The 25,897-nt window shown below is 41.3% G+C and overlaps 1 protein-coding gene and 2 long non-coding RNA genes across 4 annotated transcripts; 1 reads left to right on the forward strand and 2 right to left on the reverse strand.

Moving 5' to 3' along the window:
* Positions 1 to 2,601: 2,601 nt before the first annotated feature.
* Positions 2,602 to 9,792, reverse strand: LOC117442958 (uncharacterized). Of its 2 annotated transcripts, none has more exons than XR_011642935.1 (6): positions 9,723 to 9,792; positions 9,580 to 9,632; positions 8,660 to 8,818; positions 7,194 to 7,554; positions 6,996 to 7,105; positions 2,602 to 3,843 (listed from the first exon to the last, which is right to left on the reverse strand). It is a non-coding gene; the product is annotated as an uncharacterized lncRNA (long non-coding RNA). The 2 variants fall into 2 exon arrangements; XR_004551586.2 differs by having other exon boundaries at positions 7,194 to 7,362; positions 9,723 to 9,791.
* A 4,784-nt stretch (positions 9,793 to 14,576) lies between these two features.
* Positions 14,577 to 21,635, reverse strand: LOC117442957 (uncharacterized). Its single transcript, XR_011642938.1, has 4 exons — positions 20,738 to 21,635; positions 19,272 to 19,632; positions 19,074 to 19,183; positions 14,577 to 15,818 (listed from the first exon to the last, which is right to left on the reverse strand). It is a non-coding gene; the product is annotated as an uncharacterized lncRNA (long non-coding RNA).
* A 1,428-nt stretch (positions 21,636 to 23,063) lies between these two features.
* On the forward strand, positions 23,064 to 25,672 carry LOC117442951 (tripartite motif-containing protein 16-like). The gene has a single exon (XM_034078913.2). It carries the CDS (start codon positions 23,482 to 23,484, stop codon positions 25,153 to 25,155), a length of 1,674 nt encoding a protein of 557 aa, XP_033934804.1. The 5' UTR covers positions 23,064 to 23,481; the 3' UTR covers positions 25,156 to 25,672.
* The last annotated feature ends 225 nt before the right edge of the window (positions 25,673 to 25,897 follow it).

The raw sequence follows: 25,897 nt of genomic DNA on the forward strand, positions 1-25,897 counted from the left end.
CCTGCACGTGCATGCATACGCGAGTCATGGTGAGATATCTGGATTAAGAGGTTGCTTTTTCTTTGCACAGAATGAAATGAATGAGTTGTGATTTAGTTTTTTTAAGCAGAGGTCAATAACTTGTACGGCCTATGAGGATATTGTAAACATTGAAATGGCCCATTAACATCGTACAGGAGACAAATATAGCTCGCAGCAACTTATTGAAAAAAGAACTATGAACTATAAATTAGTTCATTTTGAAACCATGAACTTTAGTTCAACATTTTGAATTATGAACTATGAACTGAACTAGTTCATTTTAAAATGTGTGAACTGTGAACTGAACTAGTTCATGTAGAAAGTGAACTTTCCCAACACACTGTAGTATGGGCTGTAAACATATAAGCCACCTTCCGCTTACAACTGCTGTCATCATCGCTGTCTCCGCTGCAACTCATTTACGATGAATTAAAGATATTTAAAGGAGAATAAATGGAGCTAAAAAACTATTTACAATGAAGGGATGCAAGCGTCTTCTCCAGTGTGGTGTTACACCGTCAACAGTCGGTGTTACACCACTGCCGGTCTGTTAGAAAAAGATATGACGATTCAAAAAATAAAATATATACATTTATATTATGATTTGTTATCACTTTGAAATCTCGCGGGACAAAGACGCCCGCAGCCTTGAGAGCGAGGCGAGTTGGCACAGTTGCTCTCCACGAGCTGCGGAAGCGAAATGCTCGATGGGAAACGGCTCGCTGGTATCTCGAGCTGAGCGCTCATTGGTGGTTTTTACCACGTGCTGCTGATGAAGCTCTCCAATTGGCTGGCAAAAGTTTGTTGTTGTTTTGTGTCAGTTTTACGTCGCCACATCCATTCCCATTTTTCATCATTGTTCCACAATGTTTATCATCATGAAATTAATATCTATATTTTATACTATACTGCTTACCGTTTTCATACTTTATATATCTTAGCATATTCATACACACTGTTCATACTGCTCTCAGGCTGATATCTAGTGTATTAATACACACTGTTCATACTGCTCTCAGGCTGATATCTTAGCATATTAATACACACTGTTCATACTGCTCTCAGGCTGATATCTAGTGTATTAATACACATTGTTCATACTGCTCTCAGGCTGATATCTAGTGTATTCATACCCACTGTTTATTCATCATTCAATTCATTCTATATGTTATTCTGTAGATGTGTGCATTACTTTCCACTTCGCTGCTTGTTGCACCTGGTTAGAGCTAAACTGCATTTCGTTGTCTCAGTACCTGTAATATGGCAATAACATAAGTTTCTCTTTAAGTTAACCAAATCATTAAAATAAAATCTGTTGTAATGTAATGATTTGGTTTAACCTTATTTATTGAATACCTCAGTTAAAATGGCAAGATTAAATCAAATTACATCCATGTTGTACACATCATAAAGCTTAAAGTGGCAGCTAAAGAATTAACACAGCAGCAGGTCTGTTCAGTTCATGCTCATGAAGCTTCATGTGTGCGGATCTGAAGGGACTGATCATTTGTAGCCTGTCCACCTACAATGTGTGCAATACATTTGCACACATCTTGTGTCCATATCTTTCTGTTTTGGTGGTCATGACACAACCGTGCACGTGCATGCACGAGTCATGGTGAGATATCTGGATTAAGAGGTTGCTTTTTCTTTGCACAGCATGAAAGAAAGGCCAAATGAATGGGCTGTGGATTTTAGTTTTTTAAGCAGAGGTCAATAATTTGTACGGCCCTCGGAGGATGTTGAAAAAATGTAAATGGCCCTTGAGAGGAAAAAGGTTCCCCACCTCTGCTTTAGGTAAACCAACTTCCATAAACATCCGTGTCCCTTTTGTGGTGTCCTCATTGGTCCACATCCAAAATGTCAGTTCAGTTCAAATGTCGGTCAGAAATAAAAAAGGACTTTGCATGATGTTCAGGACCTCGACACAAACCGACGAACCCAAACGCACGACAAAGTCTTGAATATAAAACAAGTATATTTATTTCCACAGTAAAGGTAATCCCTCTGAACAGAGTAGGTGGTGGAAATAACAAAAGGCGCTCACAAGGAGGAAAAACTAGCTTAACAAAAAGAGGACTTAATGAAACTTAAGCCAACAAAAATAAACCTGAGAGAAAGCGATCCTTTCAGAGCCGAGGCTTGGCACGACCATTCGGGGAAACAAACCAGACGAACTGACACGGGACAGGGGAGAGGCAGGACTATTTAAACATGAGGTGAGTGGGAACAGGTGGAAGCAATCAGGGGCGGGGCAGACGCTGATGAAGGCGGGAAAACACACAAAGGGGGAGGAAGAAACAGGGCCTGAAATGAAAGACAAGAGGTCAGTACAAAATAAAACGGGACATGACAGATAGTGATGACGAGATGAAGCTTTGAAGCTTTCCAGCCAATTGGTTCGCAAAAGGGTTCATCTCACGAGGCTTCACCATGGGCTTCATCTGAACACAAACCCCCCTGCTGGTCAAAGTGTGTACAACAGGCAGATTGGACATCTCAACAGTGTGCTCTATCTCATACCGAGTCCCCAATGAGTACAGCCTTAGAATAACTCTAAACAACGAACATTAAATCATATTTTCATGTTAACAATATTGTATTTATTCCAGTTTAATGATTGTGATTGAAAAGCTGGTAAACATTGCAAAGAGGGATTTGTATTCCTTAATAATATTCGTAGACTTAACCATGTTGTAGCCTGAGAAATGCTAAACCATATCAAAGAATACATTTATTAACTACATTATCTCATTTAGCTGTAGCTTTTATAAATATAAAAAAGACGTATTGAACCAGGGACCCTGCGGTCGTGAGTCAACTGCTTTCCAGCTGAGCCACAGCACACACACTGAATTCACCTGAAAACACTGCACGCTATTTATTCCTGTATTTATTCATTTATTTGTTCAGTGATGTTTTTATTGCTACTTTTATTTATGCTTTTATTTATTTATACTTAAAACATGTTCCGACCTCTATATGAGTGAGGGTCTGAGCTCTCTTGATTGCATCGTGTCACCGGGCCCGGGTACAGGAGGGGTGATATGGTTCTTAGTATACATCCATGGGTAATATGAGCGTTGTGGTTCAACCGATCTAAAGCACTTTCTGCTTCCAGCCAATCGGTTCACTGAAAGGTTCATCTGAGGCTTCATCATGGGCTTCATGTGCACGCGAGACCCCCTGTTGGTGAGCAGGTGGAAAACAGCCACATATTATTTGTAATCTTTGACATACTAAAAATACTGGAAATAATTATACAAAAGTGTAAAAGATGTAAAATGTGTTTGTAATCCTGTATTAACAGAATGTTGCACCAGTGAGTGTTTTAAAATGACTGTATATAATAATAATAAAAGCAATGTATCAACACAGTATCTTGTTGTTATATCTATACATAAATAAATGTAAATGTCTGCTGCCTTCTAGAAAGACAAAAGAAGCAATATGTGTTCGAAACTGGAAAAGAGAAGGGTTTAACTTCGCAGAGGGCAGTGAATGTGCTTGTGATTCATGGAACAATTTTATTGGTTTTTGTTTAAAAACAATGTTTTTTCCACAGTTTTCGGGCTTAGACGATTTATTTTCTTTGACACAACTTCTCCTGCCTTTGAAAAGACCCTTTCACACGGGACTGAGGAAGCAGGTGTGCACACAAAAGTGACCGCAAGTTTGGATACACATGTTTTTGTGTCTGCCTGTAGTCCAGAGGGTCCTCCAAGCGTCCGATATTTGGTTTCAACAGTTGCGTCAGCTGTGCATTCTTGGTCTTCCTGGACATCTTCACAGTCTGATCCACTTTATGCCAGAGTTTGTTTCCTGAAAAGTATACACAGAGAGTGTCAGTGGATGTAGTAATTACTTCAAATTGCTTTGAAATTAATAAAATCAAGCTGTGTTAAGAATGAGTATCTTCAGGGTTCTTACACCTTTTCCAGAGTCAAATTCAAGCACTTTTCAAGGATCTTCCAGCTGTTGTAAATTACATATTTATATACACATACTCAAATGATTATTTCCCTACCTCACATTAAATCAGATGTTCTTTATGCTATAAACAACCACATGTGTGTTTCGTGATAGCATTCTACACGAGGATGACAAATTAAAGAAAAGAAAACTAAGTTTAATATTTCAAAATTAGTGATCTGTACGTAGACTAGGCCTCCCATATAACCTGGCTGAGCCGATATACAACAATCAGCCTTTTCAATACATTATTGATTACTATTTTTGAGGTACTTTTAGGTGGCAGTGAACATAAGTCAGAGGTACATGGTGTACTTTGACTCCACTACATGTGTTTAACACCTTTAGTTACTTCACAGATGTGGATGAATGATGTGAAATATAACCAAGTGTTGAATCAGACTTTAGTTCCACCTGGAGTAAATCCACCAGCTACCCTGCAGTCTACAAAGTACTTCAGACTAGCTGCACCTTCACCAGCTACCCTGCAGTCTACAAAGTACTTCAGACTAGCTGCACCTTCACCAGCTACCCTGCAGTCTACAAAGTACTTCAGACTAGCTGCACCTTCACCAGCTACCCTGCAGTCTACAAAGTACTTCAGACTAGCTGCACCTCCACCAGCTACCCTGCAGTCTACAAAGTACTTCAGACTAGCTGCACCTTCACCAGCTACCCTGCAGTCTACAAAGTACTTCAGACTAGCTGCACCTTCACCAGCTACCCTGCAGTCTACAAAGTACTTCAGACTAGCTGCACCTTCACCAGCTACCCTGCAGTCTACAAAGTACTTCAGACTAGCTGCACCTTCACCAGCTACCCTGCAGTCTACAAAGTACTTCAGACTAGCTGCACCTCCACCAGCTACCCTGCAGTCTACAAAGTACTTCAGACTAGCTGCACCTTCACCAGCTACCCTGAAGTCTACAAAGTACTTCAGACTAGCTGCACCTTCACCAGCTACCCTGCAGTCTACAAAGTACTTCAGACTACCTGCACCTTCACCAGCTACCCTGCAGTCTACAAAGTACTTCAGACTAGCTGCACCTTCACCAGCTACCCTGCAGTCTACAAAGTACTTCAGACTAGCTGCACCTTCACCAGCTACCCTGAAGTCTACAAAGTACTTCAGACTAGCTGCACCTTCACCAGCTTTGAGAACACTTTCATGATCAATCATTATAAAACATATCATATATATTATTCTGAAATGGACCAATCTGCACAACGACTACTTTCACTGTCTTTCACTATATTCTGATGAGAATACTTTTCTACTTTCACTTGAGGAACATTTTGAATGCAGGACTTTTACTGTGACAGAGTATTCCTACACTCTGGTACTTCTACTTTTACTAAGTACAAGATCTGAGTACTTCTACTTTTACTCAAGTACAAGATCTGAGTACTTCTACTTTTACTAAGTACACGATCTGAGTACTTCTACTTTTACTCAAGTACAAGATCTGAGTACTTCTACTTTTACTCAAGTACAAGATCTGAGTACTTCTACTTTTACTAAGTACACGATCTGAGTACTTCTACTTTTACTCAAGTACAAGATCTGAGTACTTCTACTTTTACTAAGTACAAGATCTGAGTACTTCTACTTTTACTAAGTACAAGATCTGAGTACTTCTCCACCTCTGGTAGCGTATTAGCCTGAATTGTAGCCACAAAGATCACGCAGAGCTGCATAAAAATAGACTCACAATGGGTAACAAGTGGAAAATAATATTTACACATGTGTAAATGATTTTAGGTAATGCTACTCAAGACTCCTGACTTATACATCTCCAAAGGAAGACTGTTCATTCTGTTCATGTAGTTTTACTTGTATAATACTTCAATTTTAAATAAAAGACAGTTTGTTTTCATCTGTTTTCAAATAAACAAAGTATTGGCTTTCAGAATATTAAACTTGTTTCGGCAAATTCAGATGATAAATACAACTTTGAAGCTTCGGCATAATTACAAGCGGAGAACGGACTAATGTAACGTCACAGCAAGCATAACAACAGCCGGTGTTTCTCGTGAGTGTTTCCCCGGGACACAAACGCAATAAACACACACACACTCGCGAGCTTCCCCCAGACCAGTAATACAAACGAAAATGTGTCTTCGGTCAATGCGACTGATTTCGATAGAGCAAGTCACATTTGGTTTAGGCACGAAACATACTACCAGTAGAAATACATCGCTTTCAAAATCGCTCTGAGTCGAATCAATAGATTATATTATAACTATAACACGACATGCCGTGAGAGCTTCATCCTCTGAACACCACACGATGGCGACTGTAACGCACATACCATAGGTACGCTCCTCTGAAATGATTGTCCCCTGCAATTATTATTATCCCTCATGGAGTTCGCTATTCAGCTCGCTAACGTTAGCTTAAACACACGTAACATGCAACGTTAGCCTGATCTAAAATGCTCTACTACGGCGTACCTTTCATGTGGCTCCTCAGCGCAGACTCTCGCATCGTTATGTTGCAAACTTTGCAGGAGGCTACTCGTGGGCTTGACCCTCGTCTTAGCCATGGCTTGTATTTGTCTTCTGCTAGCCAACGCTCGTTGAAACGGCAGCCTCCTGTCCCACTGTCATCTATCTCTCATCAGAATGCCCAGGTCACACGTAACACAAACACTTGCAGGTCGCGCGCATAGCGCGGGAAGGTGCGGCGGAGCTGTTTTATGTAGAAGCGAAGCAATGCTTTTCTTTTAATCTAAAAAGCGAACTATTCAGTCAGACAGACATTTTTTGTAAAAGTAAAGCATTTACATTTTCAAGCACTTTATCTCAATTTCAAGCACCATTCCCAAAATCCAAGCACTTTCCCAACCTTGAAAACACCACGTCAAATTTCAAGCATTTTCAAGGATTTCAAGCACCCGTACGAACCCTGTATCTTGTAACTTTCTTTTATTTGCATGATAAAGTGAAGTTAACATGGTTCAATTATAAAATATATTATTCCAAAATATTAAATGACAAACCTTTCGCAGGTCCACCTCCATGTCCCTCCTTGTTCTCATGTATGGCACGATAATGCGGAAGAAGTATTGTTATTGTATCCCAGTTCCCTGGAGCACAATAAACACTTCACCTTTGAATGAAATAGATAAAGTAAAAAAATGAACCGTACAAAATCTAACATAATACATCTGTTGTAATATACTAAGTATGCAACCTACCTTATTGGTGAAATCACATCAAAGTGTTCCACACAGGGGAAGTCCTTCTCTTCTTTGCTGGCTCCATTCTAACGAGTTGCAAAAATATCGTGCAACCAAAACTGGCAAACGCCAGTGTTGTCCTCTCACGAGGTTCACACATCTTGATTCGAATCCCATGGGTTTGTATCTGTCAGGAGCACGCGCCAAGATCTGAAGCGCTTCGTGAAGCAGTCACGTGGTGTCGACAGGCAGCGAGGCTTCCTTTGTCATCGGTGACGTCACTGGCCCAAAACGATACAAGCCTCGATGCAGGCTTCACAAAAAGCTTCGGGGATTACTCGACACACGCTCCGAAGCCTCGGCGCAATACGTAGCATCACTAGTGACAGACAAAATACAAAAACACAACCAACACATTTGACGAGACACAACACATGACATACGTTCCTACACCTTATCCCAAATCATTTCAATAAGAGCTCAGAGCTACTCAGAGAAACAGACGTACACTCTGAGGCGACTCGACATGCTGACTGAATCAGCCGCACTGATAACTCGCTCTTTAAAACAAGTCTGACAAACGAGTATCTGCGATAAGAGGACAAAAGAGTTCAGATGTTAAAGTCCTGCTTTAACTGTTACCCACATCTTAACCAAGTCAAACAATGTCTCTAACATTTGTATCTCAGCACATTCTCTTTCAGCAGTCCTCCTAATAAGATTACAAATGGTCCTGGGGATTCTTTCCATGTTCTAAGTTGAATAAATAATTAGTGGTACAGGTAAGGACATCTTCATTAAAACCACATTGACACAAAATATGAAAAACCCAACAACGAGTTGATCAGCAGGATTTGGTTATCCAGCTACCAATGATTATTTTACTTTAGGTTGTTGCTTATCAGTTATCTTTTGAACGGTCTTTCCCAAAAGCCAAAGACATTTCTGGGAATATGAATTAGCATTAAAATAAGTACCCAGATCAAAGGTTGTATGGCTTCACAGGAATGAGTGGAACTAGCCCCTGCTCCGCCTGCAACCCCTCCTGGGGGCTAACGCTGCTGAATGTTGACTAAATACACTTTCTGTAAGTTGATTTAAAGACTTGGTGCTTTTAAGTGCAAAAGGAAATACCCAAGTTAGACACTTGATGTGAATATACATGTCAATCACGTGCGAGTTTTTAAAAAGCAACGTTAAAGTGCGGAAGCTTGAGGAACAGAGGCCCCCTTAAACATGGAGCAGGAGAGATAAAGTCCTTTTTCAAAGCAGACATTTGACCTGGTAAAGAAACACATAATGACGTGTTGCTCATTTACAGTTCAATCAGGAGAGACTTCATTTTGTTTGAAGAACATTTCTCGACACATGTCATATGATAAATGTTAAGTCTTTGGCGATTAGACCCCGATCCTGAAATGGTATATCTGAGGCGACACAACAGTCTGTGTGAGTTCTTTGGCGTCAGCTTGGCGTGTCCCTACCTTAAAGGGGGAAATGCAGCCGTGAGCATATAGGGAACCCCCGGGGTCTAGACACTGGTGGTGATGCTGAAGACCTGGATGTGATGAGGAGATGTGATGAAGAGGAGGTGTGATGAGGAGGAGGCGGGCCGCAGCATGAAAACCTGAAGTCACAGCTGACTGCAGGAGAGAGGAGAACCATTTTAAAGTTTGGCTGCAGCTCGGTGATTGGCTGCTGGAGAACGAGGTGAATGTAATGGGTTATAGGCAACGCCCGTGATGAGCTGATAATATGCAGCTAAGGAGTGAACGTATACATACCCAGTCTTCCTGAAAGAACTTGCGCTGAGCTTCATTTAAATCAAGTCTCCCAGAAATCAGTGACACATGGTGACAGTGCATTTTATACTGTGACAGTCCAAGACGTCTTATATGTTCATTTCATTCATTTCTTATTTTAACAGTTACTTACCTGAATATAATTGTATCTTTAATTGTAATAATTTGTCTGATATATCTTGTGTGAATCTGCCCTGTTTTTCAATCTCCAGTGTTGCTGCTGTTTAAACTCCTGAATTTCCCCACAGGGATTAATAAAGGTCCATTTTATCTTATCTTACTCACAGGAATACATTGTGGGGAAACGAGACATCTTTTTCTATTCAATATATGGATATCTTGGCCTTTAATAAAGCTGTTATTATTGTTTTTGAAGCTTGTGTTATAGTGCCCCCTGTTGCCGACAAAGCAGAACTGCATAGCGCTTCTCAAAAAGTCAAAACAATTTAAGGAGTACTTTTAAAAGGTTAGCACTACAGGAAGCACCTAGGTAAACATACTTGTTCGTCTGTAAAGCAACCTTATGCGATGCTATTTCTCTGTTATTAAAATGTGTTTTAATAGCTCTGTTAAACTAAGAAACCAACATTAGCTTCACTTACGTCATGTGTTTAAGGAGTCCGTAGGCTTCTATCAGTGAGTGGACCATACTTGCCTGGAAATGAGCAGAGAATTACATTTAAATATTGAAAAGAACCAGTGAGTAAAACGCCTCACAGTGAACTAACGTTTCAAGGTAACTCACCCTGTTTGGTACTTTGGATAAACTATCGCAAGTCTGGATGTATTCCGGCAGTGATGTACCTGAACGCGTTCAATGAACGATCGTTCATGAACGCGTTCATATTTTGGGCGAACGTGAACTGAACGTACTGTATTTCCGCTAGATGAACATAATTGAGAACGCGTTCATTATCAGCACTGTATAACGGCGTTCAAAAGTGCGTTCATTCTCAGCACTGTATTATAACGGCGTTCAAAAGTGTGCCAGATTTCATATGCCTTTCAGCCGAAAACCCAGTTAAAACACACCGTAAACAGGCTTCAAAATAATGCGGAAAACCACCCAATCTGGCAACAGCAAGCTGCCTGTGACGCGTACGCGCCTGTCACCCCTGGCTGTCGCACTAAAATATAAATATACTAAATATATCAGACTCCTCACAAGAAACAATGTGGAACCGCGGAACCGGCGAGCATTGAATGAAGTATGGACGAAGCCGAGAGCAGCTGCAGCAGCACTCGCTCAGAGTGAGACTCTACGGCAGGGGTGGGGAACCTCCGGCCTCCGGGCCGTATACGGCCCGCGAGACAATTTGGTACGGCTCTCGAGGTAATTTATAAACACACGCAAAAAAAAAAAAATGAAAGAAATCTAGACCGCAAAAAAATTAAACAAGCGAGTGCCTGTTTTTCCTGGCCAAGGTTAGGGTCCTTGAACACAACACGAGCCTAACGTGTCATCACGTGGTATATGTCTCGACTGACAGGGGTGCAGTTCTGACGGAGAGCACCAGAACGCCACTCCAGCACTTCAGAAATTGCAGTACCGATAAGTCCATACACATGCCGCAGTTTCTGCGTGTCTGTGTCTTTAGTTGAAAGCCCAGTTGCGATCTGCTCATCTGTCACACTGATCAGACAGTCAATAACTGTGTTGTTATCATTAGCATCTGGTTAGCTAGCTATGCTAACGAATATAAGAAGCTTTGTCTACAACCAGTGAGGTAAAGGCACATCTTTATATGATCATTATAGTTATCAAAAAAATAAGAGAATAAAGTAAACAGGTATGACAGTTATTAATAAAGAAGAATACAGTTTGAAAGGGGAGTGATTTGTCAAATATCCATAAATTAAAAGAAAATCTGTTTACAGTTGTGTTTGGGTGTTGAGAGATGTGTCCATAGATCTCCTAATGTTGCTCTCAAAGTGCACCAGATTGATGCTTTTAACTTCAACATTTAAAAAAAAATCTTCCCAGGGGAGCATGCCCCCCGGACCCCTCTAGAGGAGGTTAGGTCCCCCCAGACCCGGCGTCATGGGCGGGCCCCATGGGGCCGGGCCCGCCCATCCAGGATTCGGGCCCGCCCATCCAGGGTTTGGGCCCGCTGTTTTAATCAGGGCTGAATACCACATTTGTATTGTTTTATTATTATGTTTATTGTTGTTATTTGTAGGGCTTTGTCCTAATATTTATTTGTGTACTAGTTTAATATCATTTTTTAATTTTGCTAGGAAATTCTGAATGAAAGGCTGCGCGCAAGACTGTTTTTTCGCTGGGTTGAGTCGTGTGGGTTTTTGAGTGAGATGCGGCACAGCAGCCTGTCAGTTAGTTTACTCTTGCTAGTGGTTCACGAAAGGAATATGGCAACTCAGCGCCAGATGCAGGCACATTAGAAGAAATCAGTTAGGCCTACGTTACCAACGAGCAAGCAAGTCAGCTGGCAATCAATTATATTTTGAAGAGACATTTACTCTCAAGCCGGCTCTCTCACAAACTCCTGCTCTGTGCGCAAGCAGACCGCTGCACAGGCTCTCTGCCTCGCTCAATCTCTATCTCTCTCCCTTTCTCTCCATCGCTCAACCTCACTCCACCTCTCCACCCTGTGTGCGCTCAAGTTTGCCTGCGTGCTTGCCCAAGTTGGCACAGCGTTACAAATGCATACATAAGACCGTCAACAGCCTTAACCAAAAAACCCCTCTCTTTCAATAATTCACGAGCGCCTCCCTCCTCCCCCCCCACCCCCCGTTGACAAATCGCGAGCATCTAACAGCCCCCCCGTTGACAATTCAGATTTCCCGGGAAATGTAAGTGTCGTGGTGGGCCCGCCCTGGTAAATCAAATGCCCGCCCAGAGATGTATGTCTGCCGCCGGGTCTGGGTCCCCCCCACTTAAATCATGTTCACATGGATAGGAAACTAAATACATTTGCACACATCTTGTGTCCATATATTTCTGTTTTGGTGGTCACGCCACACCCTGCACGTGCATGCATACGCGAGTCATGGTGAGATATCTGGATTAAGAGGTTGCTTTTTCTTTGCACAGAATGAAATGAATGAGTTGTGATTTTAGTTTTTTTAAGCAGAGGTCAATAACTTGTACGGCCCTATGAGGATATTGTAAACATTGAAATGGCCCATTAACATCGTACAGGAGACAAATAATAGCTCGCAGCAACTTATTGAAAAAAGAACTATGAACTATAAATTAGTTCATTTTTGAAACCATGAACTTTAGTTCAACATTTTGAATTATGAACTATGAACTGAACTAGTTCATTTTAAAATGTGTGAACTGTGAACTGAACTAGTTCATGTAGAAAGTGAACTTTCCCAACACTGTATTCCGGGCTGTAAACATATAAGCCACCTTCCGCTTACAACTGCTGTCATCATCGCTGTCTCCGCTGCAACTCATTTACGATGAATTAAAGATATTTAAAGGAGAATAAATGGAGCTAAAAAACTATTTACAATGAAGGGATGCAAGCGTCTTCTCCAGTGTGGTGTTACACCGTCAACAGTCGGTGTTACACCACTGCCGGTCTGTTAGAAAAAGATATGACGATTCAAAAAATAAAATATATACATTTATATTATGATTTGTTATCACTTTGAAATCTCGCGGGACAAAGACGCCCGCAGCCTTGAGAGCGAGGCGAGGCGAGTTGGCACAGTTGCTCTCCACGAGCTGCGGAAGCGAAATGCTCGATGGGAAACGGCTCGCTGGTATCTCGAGCTGAGCGCTCATTGGTGGTTTTTACCACGTGCTGCTGATGAAGCTCTCCAATTGGCTGGCAAAAGTTTGTTGTTGTTTTGTGTCAGTTTTACGTCGCCACATCCATTCCCATTTTTCATCATTGTTCCACAATGTTTATCATCATGAAATTAATATCTATATATTTTATACTATACTGCTTACCGTTTTCATACTTTATATATCTTAGCATATTCATACACACTGTTCATACTGCTCTCAGGCTGATATCTAGTGTATTAATACACACTGTTCATACTGCTCTCAGGCTGATATCTTAGCATATTAATACACACTGTTCATACTGCTCTCAGGCTGATATCTAGTGTATTAATACACATTGTTCATACTGCTCTCAGGCTGATATCTAGTGTATTCATACCCACTGTTTATTCATCATTCAATTCATTCTATATGTTATTCTGTAGATTGTGTGCATTACTTTCCACTTCGCTGCTTGTTGCACCTGGTTAGAAGCTAAACTGCATTTCGTTGTCTCAGTACCTGTAATATGTGCAATAACAATAAAGTTTCTCTTTAAGTTAAACCAAATCATTAAAATAAAATCTGTTGTAATGTAATGATTTGGTTTAACCTTATTTATTGAATACATCATTTAAAATGGCAAGATTAAATCAAATTACATCCATGTTGTACACATCATAAAGCTTAAAGTGGCAGCTAAAGAATTAACACAGCAGCAGGTCTGTTCAGTTCATGCTCATGAAGCTTCATGTGTGCGGATCTGAAGGGACTGATCATTTGTAGCCTGTCCACCTACAATGTGTGCAATACATTTGCACACATCTTGTGTCCATATCTTTCTGTTTTGGTGGTCATGACACAACCGTGCACGTGCATGCACGAGTCATGGTGAGATATCTGGATTAAGAGGTTGCTTTTTCTTTGCACAGCATGAAAGAAAGGCCAAATGAATGGGCTGTGATTTTAGTTTTTTTAAGCAGAGGTCAATAATTTGTACGGCCCTCGGAGGATGTTGAAAAAATGTAAATGGCCCTTGAGAGGAAAAAGGTTCCCCACCCCTGCTTTAGGTAAACCAACTTCCATAAACATCCGTGTCCCTTTTGTGGTGTCCTCATTGGTCCACATCCAAAATGTCAGTTCAGTTCAAATGTCGGTCAGAAATAAAAAAGGACTTTGCATGATGTCAGGACCTCGACACAAACCGACGAACCCAAACGCACGACAAAGTCTTGAATATAAAACAAGTATATTTATTTCCACAGTAAAGGTAATCCCTCTGAACAGAGTAGGTGGTGGAAATAACAAAAGGCCGCTCACAAGGAGGAAAAACTAGCTTAACAAAAAGAGGACTTAATGAAAACTTAAGCCAACAAAAATAAACCTGAGAGAAAGCGATCCTTTCAGAGCCGAGGCTTGGCACGACCATTCGGGGAAACAAACCAGACGAACTGACACGGGACAGGGGAGAGGCAGGACTATTTAAACATGAGGTGAGTGGGAACAGGTGGAAGCAATCAGGGGCGGGGCAGACGCTGATGAAGGCGGGAAAACACACAAAGGGGGAGGAAGAAACAGGGCCTGAAATGAAAGACAAGAGGTCAGTACAAAATAAAACGGGACATGACAGATAGTGATGACGAGATGAAGCTTTGAAGCTTTCCAGCCAATTGGTTCGCAAAAGGGTTCATCTCATGAGGCTTCACCATGGGCTTCATCTGAACACAAACCCCCCTGCTGGTCAAAGTGTGTACAACAGGCAGATTGGACATCTCAACAGTGTGCTCTATCTCATACCGAGTCCCCAATGAGTACAGCCTTAGAATAACTCTAAACAACGAACATTAAATCATATTTTCATGTTAACAATATTGTATTTATTCCAGTTTAATGATTGTGATTGAAAAGCTGGTAAACATTGCAAAGAGGGATTTGTATTCCTTAATAATATTCGTAGACTTAACCATGTTGTAGCCTGAGAAATGCTAAACCATATCAAAGAATACATTTATTAACTACATTATCTCATTTAGCTGTAGCTTTTATAAATATAAAAAAGACGTATTGAACCAGGGACCCTGCGGTCGTGAGTCAACTGCTTTCCAGCTGAGCCACAGCACACACACTGAATTCATCTGAAAACACTGCACGCTATTTATTCCTGTATTTATTCATTTATTTGTTCAGTGATGTTTTTATTGCTACTTTTATTTATGCTTTTATTTATTTATACTTAAAACATGTTCCGACCTCTATATGAGTGAGGGTCTGAGCTCTCTTGATTGCATCGTGTCACCGGGCCCGGGTACAGGAGGGGTGATATGGTTCTTAGTATACATCCATGGGTAATATGAGCGTTGTGGTTCAACCGATCTAAAGCACTTTCTGCTTCCAGCCAATCGGTTCACTGAAAGGTTCATCTGAGGCTTCATCATGGGCTTCATGTGCACGCGAGACCCCCTGTTGGTGAGCAGGTGGAAAACAGCCACATATTATTTGTAATCTTTGACATACTAAAAATACTGGAAATAATTATACAAAAGTGTAAAAGATGTAAAATGTGTTTGTAATCCTGTATTAACAGAATGTTGCACCAGTGAGTGTTTTAAAATGACTGTATATAATAATAATAAAAGCAATGTATCAACACAGTATCTTGTTGTTATATCTATACATAAATAAATGTAAATGTCTGCTGCCTTCTAGAAAGACAAAAGAAGCAATATGTGTTCGAAACTGGAAAAGAGAAGGGTTTAACTTCGCAGAGGGCAGTGAATGTGCTTGTGATTCATGGAACAATTTTATTGGTTTTTGTTTAAAAACAATGTTTTTTCCACAGTTTTCGGGCTTAGACGATTTATTTTCTTTGACACAACTTCTCCTGCCTTTGAAAAGACCCTTTCACACGGGACTGAGGAAGCAGGTGTGCACACAAAAGTGACCGCAAGTTTGGATACACATGTTTTTGTGTCTGCCTGTAGTCCAGAGGGTCCTCCAAGCGTCCGATATTTGGTTTCAACAGTTGCGTCAGCTGTGCATTCTTGGTCTTCCTGGACATCTTCACAGTCTGATCCACTTTATGCCAGAGTTTGTTTCCTGAAAAGTATACACAGAGAGTGTCAGTGGATGTAGTAATTACTTCAAATTGCTTTGAAATTAATAAAATCAAGCTGTGTTAAGAATGAGTATCTTCAGGGTTCTTACACCTTTTCCAGAGTCAAATTCAAGCACTTTTCAAGGATCTTCCAGCTGTTGTAAATTACATATTTATATACACATACTCAAATGATTATTTCCCTACCTCACATTAAATCAGATGTTCTTTATGCTATAAACAACCACATGTGTGTTTCGTGATAGCATTCTACACGAGGATGACAAATTAAAGAAAAGAAAACTAAGTTTAATATTTCAAAATTAGTGATCTGTACGTAGACTAGGCCTCCCATATAACCTGGCTGAGCCGATATACAACAATCAGCCTTTTCAATACATTATTGATTACTATTTTTGAGGTACTTTTAGGTGGCAGTGAACATAAGTCAGAGGTACATGGTGTACTTTGACTCCACTACATGTATTTAACACCTTTAGTTACTTCACAGATGTGGATGAATGATGTGAAATATAACCAAGTGTTGAATCAGACTTTAGTTCCACCTGGAGTAAATCCACCAGCTACCCTGCAGTCTACAAAGTACTTCAGACTAGCTGCACCTTCACCAGCTACCCTGCAGTCTACAAAGTACTTCAGACTAGCTGCACCTTCACCAGCTACCCTGCAGTCTACAAAGTACTTCAGACTAGCTGCACCTTCACCAGCTACCCTGCAGTCTACAAAGTACTTCAGACTAGCTGCACCTCCACCAGCTACCCTGCAGTCTACAAAGTACTTCAGACTAGCTGCACCTTCACCAGCTACCCTGCAGTCTACAAAGTACTTCAGACTAGCTGCACCTTCACCAGCTACCCTGCAGTCTACAAAGTACTTCAGACTAGCTGCACCTTCACCAGCTACCCTGCAGTCTACAAAGTACTTCAGACTAGCTGCACCTTCACCAGCTACCCTGCAGTCTACAAAGTACTTCAGACTAGCTGCACCTCCACCAGCTACCCTGCAGTCTACAAAGTACTTCAGACTAGCTGCACCTTCACCAGCTACCCTGAAGTCTACAAAGTACTTCAGACTAGCTGCACCTTCACCAGCTACCCTGCAGTCTACAAAGTACTTCAGACTAGCTGCACCTTCACCAGCTACCCTGCAGTCTACAAAGTACTTCAGACTAGCTGCACCTTCACCAGCTACCCTGCAGTCTACAAAGTACTTCAGACTAGCTGCACCTTCACCAGCTACCCTGAAGTCTACAAAGTACTTCAGACTAGCTGCACCTTCACCAGCTTTGAGAACACTTTCATGATCAATCATTATAAAACATATCATATATATTATTCTGAAATGGACCAATCTGCACAACGACTACTTTCACTGTCTTTCACTATATTCTGATGAGAATACTTTTCTACTTTCACTTGAGGAACATTTTGAATGCAGGACTTTTACTGTGACAGAGTATTCCTACACTCTGGTACTTCTACTTTTACTAAGTACAAGATCTGAGTACTTCTACTTTTACTCAAGTACAAGATCTGAGTACTTCTACTTTTACTCAAGTACAAGATCTGAGTACTTCTACTTTTACTAAGTACACGATCTGAGTACTTCTACTTTTACTCAAGTACAAGATCTGAGTACTTCTACTTTTACTCAAGTACAAGATCTGAGTACTTCTACTTTTACTAAGTACACGATCTGAGTACTTCTACTTTTACTCAAGTACAAGATCTGAGTACTTCTACTTTTACTAAGTACAAGATCTGAGTACTTCTACTTTTACTAAGTACACGATCTGAGTACTTCTACTTTTACTCAAGTACAAGATCTGAGTACTTCTACTTTTACTAAGTACAAGATCTGAGTACTTCTCCACCTCTGGTAGCGTATTAGCCTGAATTGTAGCCACAAAGATCACGCAGAGCTGCATAAAAATAGACACACAATGGGTAACAAGTGGAAAATAATATTTACACATGTGTAAATGATTTTAGGTAATGCTACTCAAGACTCCTGACTTATACATCTCCAAAGGAAGACTGTTCATTCTGTTCATGTAGTTTTACTTGTATAATACTTCAATTTTAAATAAAAGACAGTTTGTTTTCATCTGTTTTCAAATAAACAAAGTCCTGGCTTTCAGAATATTAAACTTGTTTCGGCAAATTCAGATGATAAATACAACTTTGAAGCTTCGGCATAATTACAAGCGGAGAACGGACTAATGTAACGTCACAGCAAGCATAACAGCAGCCGGTGTTTCTCGTGAGTGTTTCCCCGGGACACAAACGCAATAAACACACACACACTCGCGAGCTTCCCCCAGACCAGTAATACAAACGAAAATGTGTCTTCGGTCAATGCGACTGATTTCGATAGAGCAAGTCACATTTGGTTTAGGCACGAAACATACTACCAGTAGAAATACATCGCTTTCAAAATCGCTCTGAGTCGAATCAATAGATTATATTATAACTATAACACGACATGCCGTGAGAGCTTCATCCTCTGAACACCACACGATGGCGACTGTAACGCACATACCATAGGTACGCTCCTCTGAAATGATTGTCCCCTGCAATTATTATTATCCCTCATGGAGTTCGCTATTCAGCTCGCTAACGTTAGCTTAAACACACGTAACATGCAACGTTAGCCTGATCTAAAATGCTCTACTACGGCGTACCTTTCATGTGGCTCCTCAGCGCAGACTCTCGCATCGTTATGTTGCAAACTTTGCAGGAGGCTACTCGTGGGCTTGACCCTCGTCTTAGCCATGGCTTGTATTTGTCTTCTGCTAGCCAACGCTCGTTGAAACGGCAGCCTCCTGTCCCACTGTCATCTATCTCTCATCAGAATGCCCAGGTCACACGTAACACAAACACTTGCAGGTCGCGCGCATAGCGCGGGAAGGTGCGGCGGAGCTGTTTTATGTAGAAGCGAAGCAATGCTTTTCTTTTAATCTAAAAAGCGAACTATTCAGTCAGACAGACATTTTTTGTAAAAGTAAAGCATTTACATTTTCAAGCACTTTATCTCAATTTCAAGCACCATTCCCAAAATCCAAGCACTTTCCCAACCTTGAAAACACCACGTCAAATTTCAAGCATTTTCAAGGATTTCAAGCACCCGTACGAACCCTGTATCTTGTAACTTTCTTTTATTTGCATGATAAAGTGAAGTTAACAAGGTTAAATGATAAAATAAAATATATTATTCCAAAATATTAAATGACAAACCTTTAGCAGGTCCACCTCCATGTCCCTCCTTGTTCTCATGTATGGCACGATAATGCGGAAGAAGTATTGTTATTGTATCCCAGTTCCCTGGAGCACAATAAACACTTCACCTTTGAATGAAATAGATAAAGTAAAAAAATGAACCGTACAAAATCTAACATAATACATCTGTTGTAATATACTAAGTATGCAACCTACCTTATTGGGTGAAATCACATCAAAGTGTTCCACACAGGGGAAGTCCTTCTCTTCTTTGCTGGCTCCATTCTAACGAGTTGCAAAAATATCGTGCAACCAAAACTGGCAAACGACAGTGTTGTCCTCTCACGAGGTTCACACATCTTGATTCGAATCCCATGGGTTTGTATCTGTCAGGAGCACGCGCCAAGATCTGAAGCGCTTCGTGAAGCAGTCACGTGGTATCGACAGGCAGCGAGGCTTCCTTTGTCATCGGTGACGTCACTGGCCCAAAACGATACAAGCCTCGATGCAGGCTTCACAAAAAGCTTCGGGATTACTCGACACACGCTCCGAAGCCTCGGCGCAATACGTAGCATCACTAGTGACAGACAAAATACAAAAACACAACCAACACATTTGACGAGACACAACACATGACATACGTTCCTACACCTTATCCCAAATCATTTCAATAAGAGCTCAGAGCTACTCAGAGAAACAGACGTACACTCTGAGGCGACTCGACATGCTGACTGAATCAGCCGCACTGATAACTCGCTCTTTAAAACAAGTCTGACAAACGAGTATCTCCGATAAGAGGACAAAAGTGTTCAGATGTTAAAGTCCTGCTTTAACTGTTACCCACATCTTAACCAAGTCAAACAATGTCTCTAACATTTGTATCTCAGCACATTCTCTTTCAGCAGTCCTCCTAATAAGATTACAAATGGTCCTGGGGATTCTTTCCATGTTCTAAGTTGAATAAATAATTAGTGGTACAGGTAAGGACATCTTCATTAAAACCACATTGACACAAAATATGAAAAACCCAACAACGAGTTGATCAGCAGGATTTGGTTATCCAGCTACCAATGATTATTTTACTTTAGGTTGTTGCTTATCAGTTATCTTTTGAACGGTCTTTCCCAAAAGCCAAAGACATTTCTGGGAATATGAATTAGCATTAAAATAAGTACCCAGATCAAAGGTTGTATGGCTTCACAGGAATGAGTGGAACTAGCCCCTGCTCCGCCTGCAACCCCTCCTGGGGGCTAACGCTGCTGAATGTTGACTAAATACACTTGTTGTAAGTTGATTTAAAGACTTGGTGCTTTTAAGTGCAAAAGGAAATACCCAAGTTAGACACTTGATGTGAATATACATGTCAATCACGTGTGAGTTTTTAAAAAGCAACGTTAAAGTGCAGAAGCTTGAGGAACAGAGGCCCCCTTAAACATGGAGCAGGAGAGATAAAGTCCTTTTTCAAAGCAGACATTTGACCTGGTAAAGAAACACATAATGACGTGTTGCTCATTTACAGTTCAATCAGGAGAGACTTCATTTTGTTTGAAGAACATTTCTCGACACATGTCATATGATAAATGTTAAGTCTTTGGCGATTAGACCCCGATCCTGAAATGGTATATCTGAGGCGACACAACAGTCTGTGTGAGTTCTTTGGCGTCAGCTTGGCGTGTCCCTACCTTAAAGGGGGAAATGCAGCCGTGAGCATATAGGGAACCCCCGGGGTCTAGACACTGGTGGTGATGCTGAAGATCTGGATGTGATGAGGAGATGTGATGAAGAGGAGGTGTGATGAGGAGGAGGCGGGCCGCAGCATGAAAACCTGAAGTCACAGCTGACTGCAGGAGAGAGGAGAACCATTTTAAAGTTTGGCTGCAGCTCGGTGATTGGCTGCTGGAGAACGAGGTGAATGTAATGGGTTATAGGCAACGCCCGTGATGAGCTGATAATATGCAGCTAAGGAGTGAACGTATACATACCCAGTCTTCCTGAAAGAACTTGCGCTGAGCTTCATTTAAATCAAGTGTCCCAGAAATCAGTGACACATGGTGACAGTGCATTTTATACTGTGACAGTCCAAGACGTCTTATATGTTCATTTCATTCATTTCTTATTTTAACAGTTACTTACCTGAATATAATTGTATCTTTAATTGTAATAATTTGTCTATCTGCCCTGTTTTTCAATCTCCAGTGTTGCTGCTGTTTAAACTCCTGAATTACCCCACAGGGATTAATAAAGGTCCATGTTATCTTATCTTACTCACAGGAATACATTGTGGGGAAACTAGACATCTTTTTCTATTCAATAAATGGATTTCTTGGCCTTTAATAAAGCTGTTATTATTGTTTTTGAAGCTTGTGTTATAGTGCCCCCTGGTGCCGACAAAGCAGAACTGCATAGCGCTTCTCAAAAAGTCAAAACAATTTAAGGAGTACTTTTAAAAGGTTAGCACTACAGGAAGCACCTAGGTAAACATACTTGTTCGTCTGTAAAGCAACCTTATGCGATGCTATTTCTCTGTTATTAAAATGTGTTTTAATAGCTCTGTTAAACTAAGAAACCAACATTAGCTTCACTCACCTCATGTGTTTAAGGAGTCCGTAGGCTTCTATCAGTGAGTGGACCATACTTGCCTGGAAATGAGCAGAGAATTACATTTAAATATTGAAAAGAACCAGTGAGTAAAACGCCTCACAGTGAACTAACGTTTCAAGGTAACTCACCCTGTTTGGTACTTTGGATAAACTATCGCAAGTCTGGATGTATTCCGGGCTGTACACATAAGCCACCTTCCGCTTACAACTGCTGTCATCATCGCTGTCTCCGCTGCAACTCATTTACGATGAATTAAAGATATTTAAAGGAGAATAAATGGAGCTAAAAAACAATTTACAATGAAGGGATGCAAGCGTCTTCTCCAGTGTGGTGTTACACCGTCAACAGTCGGTGTTACACCACTGCCGGTCTGTTAGAAAAAGATATGACGATTAAAAAAATAAAATATATGCATTTATATTATGATTTGTAATCAATTTAAATATGTGTACTGTTTTTGACAATTTTGGCAACGAATAAAGGGGAGGAATTCTTCCTAACGGTCAGAAATTTGAATCCAACGGTCCGAGTTCGGACGTTTTTTAAAGTAGAACGTATGAGGAGCGAGGAGCACTCTGGGATTTCTTGTAGTCTTTTCACTTTTAGTAATGCTTAGATTTTAAAAGTGTTTAATAGACCGGAATTAGACGGGCGTGACTTCGCCTCCCCACACACTGTGGACTTTATTTACTGGCCATGCGAGACTCCTCCTGCTCAAAGTCGACACAGCTCAGACGTTGTTCCTCCCCTTTCACAGATTTGACAGTTTAAAGATGGGTGTAAGCACTAGTGATGGCGAGATGAAGCCTTATGAAGCTTTGAAGCTTTCCAGCCAATTGGTTCGCAAAAGGGTTCATCTCATGAGGCTTCATCATGGGCTTCATTTGAACACAAACCCCCTGTTGGTCAAAGTGTGTAAAACAGGCAGATTGGACATCTCAACAGTGTGCTCTATCTCATACCGAGTTCCCAATGAGTAAAGCCTTAGAATAACTCTAAACAACGAACATAAAATCATATTTTCATGTTAACAATATTGTATTTATTACAGTTTAATGATTGTGATTGAAAATCCTAAGGAGGCTGGTAAACATTGCAAAGAGGGATTTATATTCCTTAATACTATTCGTAAACTTAACCATGTTGTAGCCTGAGAAAGGCTAAACCATATCAAAGAATACATTTATTAACATTATCTCATTTAGCTGTAGCTTTTATAAACAACAAAAAATACGTAGCCTATTGTCCAGTCGTTGAACCAGGGACCCTGCGGTCGTGAGTCAACTGCTTTCCAGCTGAGCCACAGCACACACACTAAAGCTCCCTGAAAACACTGCAACATATGTATTCCTGTATTTATTGATGTTTTTATTCCTACATTTATTTATGCTTGTATCTATTTATAGCCTACTTATGACATGTTCCGACCTCTATATGAGTGAGGGTCTGAGCTCTCTTGATTCCATCGTGTCACCGGGCCCGGGTACAGGAGGGGTAATATGGTTCTTAGTATACATCCATGGGTATTATGAGCGTTGTGGTTCAACGGTTCAACCGATCTGAAGCGCTTCCTGAAGCAGTCACGTGGTATCGACAGGCAGCGAGGCTTCGTTTGTCATCGGTGACGTCACTGGCCCAAAACGATACAAGCCTCGATACAGGCTTCACAAAAAGCTTCGGGGATTACTCGACACACGCTCCGAAGCCTCGGCGCAATACATAACATCACTAGTAAGTACTGCAAATCCCATACGTTGTAGATCAGTGATTCAACATCAGGAAACAGAAAGTGAAACTTACTGACATTCACTGTCGTCGAGGAGAAATGGCGCAGCAAGTGAGTCTGGGTCGGGAAAAACTGAGCTGTTCGATCTGTCTGGATATTCTAAAGGATCCGGTAGCTATTCCCTGTGGGCATAGTTATTGCATGAGCTGTATTAAAGACTGCTGGGGTAAGGAGGATGAGGAGAAAACCTACAGCTGCCCACAGTGCAGGCAGAGCTTCAAACCGAGGCCTGCCCTGGTGAAAAATACCATGCTTGCAGAGTTAGTGGAGGAACTGAAGAAAATAGGGCTTCAAGATGCTTCACCTGATCTTTCCATTGCAACACCTGGAGATGTGGTCTGTGATTGCTGCTACGGGGTGAAGCTGAAAGCCTTCAAGTCCTGTCTGGTGTGTATGGCCTCTTTCTGTGAGCAACACCTCCAACCTCACTTTGATGTCGCTCCATTAAAGAAACACAAGTTGGTTGAAGCCACCTCAAAGCTTCAGGAGAACATCTGCTCTCGCCACGACGAGGTGATGAAGATTTTCTGCCGCACCGATCAGCAGAGCATCTGTTATCTCTGCTCCATGGATGACCACAAAGGCCATGACACCGTCTCCGCTGCAGCAGAGAGGGCTGACAGGCAGAAGGAGCTCGGGGTGAGCCGGGGAGAAGTCCAACAGAGAGCCCAGGACAGAGAGAAGCACGTCAAGGCGCTTCAACAGAGGGTGGAGGCTATCAATCGCTCCGCTGATGAAGCAGTGAGGGACAGCGAGGAGATCTTCACTGAGCTCATTCATCTCATTGAGAAAAGAAGCTCTGAGGTGAAGCAGAAGATCAGAGCCCAGCAGAAAACCCAAGTGAGTCGAGCTCAAGATGTTGAGGAGAAGCTGCAGCAGGAGATCACTGAGCTGCGGAGGACAGACGCTGAGCTGCTGCAGCTGTCTCACACCGAGGACCACCTGCATTTCCTCAACAACTACCCCTCACTGTCCCGTCTGAGTGAGTCTGAAGACTTACCCAGCATTGATATCTGTCCTCTGCGCTTATTTGAGGACGTGACCGCGGCGGTGTCAGAGACCAGAGATAAACTGCAGGGTGTTGTGACTGAGGAGTGGGGAAACATCTCTCTGGCAGTGACTGGAGTGGATGTTTTAAAGACCCAAGCAGAGCCCAGAACCAGAGCTGCATTCAGGAGATATTCTCGTCAGATCACATTGGACCCAAATACAGCATCCAGGCGGTTATCATTGAGTGACGGGAACAGGAAAGCAACACGAATGAAAGTAGATCAGCCATATTCTGCTCACCCAGACAGATTTGTTGATTATCGGCAGGTCCTGAGTACAGAGGGTCTAACTGGACGTTGTTACTGGGAGGTGGAGTGGAGCGGGAGAGCTCTTATAGCAGTGGCATACAAGGATATTAACAGAACTGGGACAGCTAAGGAATGTGTATTTGGATGTAATAACAAATCTTGGGCATTAGATTGTATCAGTGGCGGTAAATATGCATTCTTCCATCAAAATATTTCTGCTCCCGTCTCAGGCCCTCCGTCCTCCAGAATAGGAGTGTACCTGGATCACAGAGCAGGTTCTCTCTCTTTCTACAGCGTGTCTGACACCATGACCCTCCTCCACAGAGAGCAGACCACCTTCACTCAGCCTCTCTATCCTGGGTTTCGGCTTCTATACACTCCTGGAAGCTCAGCTGAGTTGTGTGAGCTGAAGTAGGCGGAAGTTTAAATAGAGCCACTACAATATGTCCGGACTCTAACACGGCTGGGACTGGGATTTTCCCCGTTTGATTTTTTGTCTGTATTTCTATTTTAATTTAGATAAAACCATCTTGTTTGTTGAAGTTGTGATTTGTACGTTATATTTTCTCAACATTTTCACGACGTAATGGAAAAGTCCAACATTTACAAAATGTCTAATCTAATTTTATATAAACGGGTGTAATTATGTAAAAATGTTTGACGAATGTATTTGGATTCTTTATAATATGTAAAATATAATTTAGTGCGACACGTAATGGTGTCTGTTCTGCATTCTGTGTTGCTCTAGCTCTGATAATACAAATCCCTTCTATTTTGTTAATATGACGCAAAAGCAAGAGTACAATTTAAATGTAAACTTGTGAAAAATAGCTTGATCATCTTTTCAAGGGTAAATCCATCTGTCTCTACATTGTAACACGTTTTAGGAATCTTTTATAAAAAGTATATTTTCAAATAAATGAATAAATCGATGAGTTGTCACCATTTTATCAGCAAACTTCTATTATTTAAAACATTACGTTTGTCCGTTGTTTTCACTGAGTTTCAATCATTCAGTTTTTAAGATATTTTGGGAACACAAATATACAGGTAGAGAAATCAACCCTATTTGTGAAACGCTGGTTCTTTTGCAAAGGAAAACATTTCAATACAATATTTCAAAGTGTGTGGTTTTCTGAGTTATTCCACAACAATCA

This window comes from Pseudochaenichthys georgianus, unplaced genomic scaffold, assembly GCF_902827115.2.
Source record: "Pseudochaenichthys georgianus unplaced genomic scaffold, fPseGeo1.2 scaffold_510_arrow_ctg1, whole genome shotgun sequence".
In the NCBI taxonomy this organism is placed as follows: Eukaryota; Metazoa; Chordata; class Actinopteri; order Perciformes; family Channichthyidae; genus Pseudochaenichthys; species Pseudochaenichthys georgianus.

Coding starts and splice junctions, on each gene's coding strand:
- LOC117442951 (XM_034078913.2), top strand. CDS start 23,482: ATGGCGCAGCAAGTGAGTCTGGGTCGGGAAAAACTGAGCTGTTCGATC.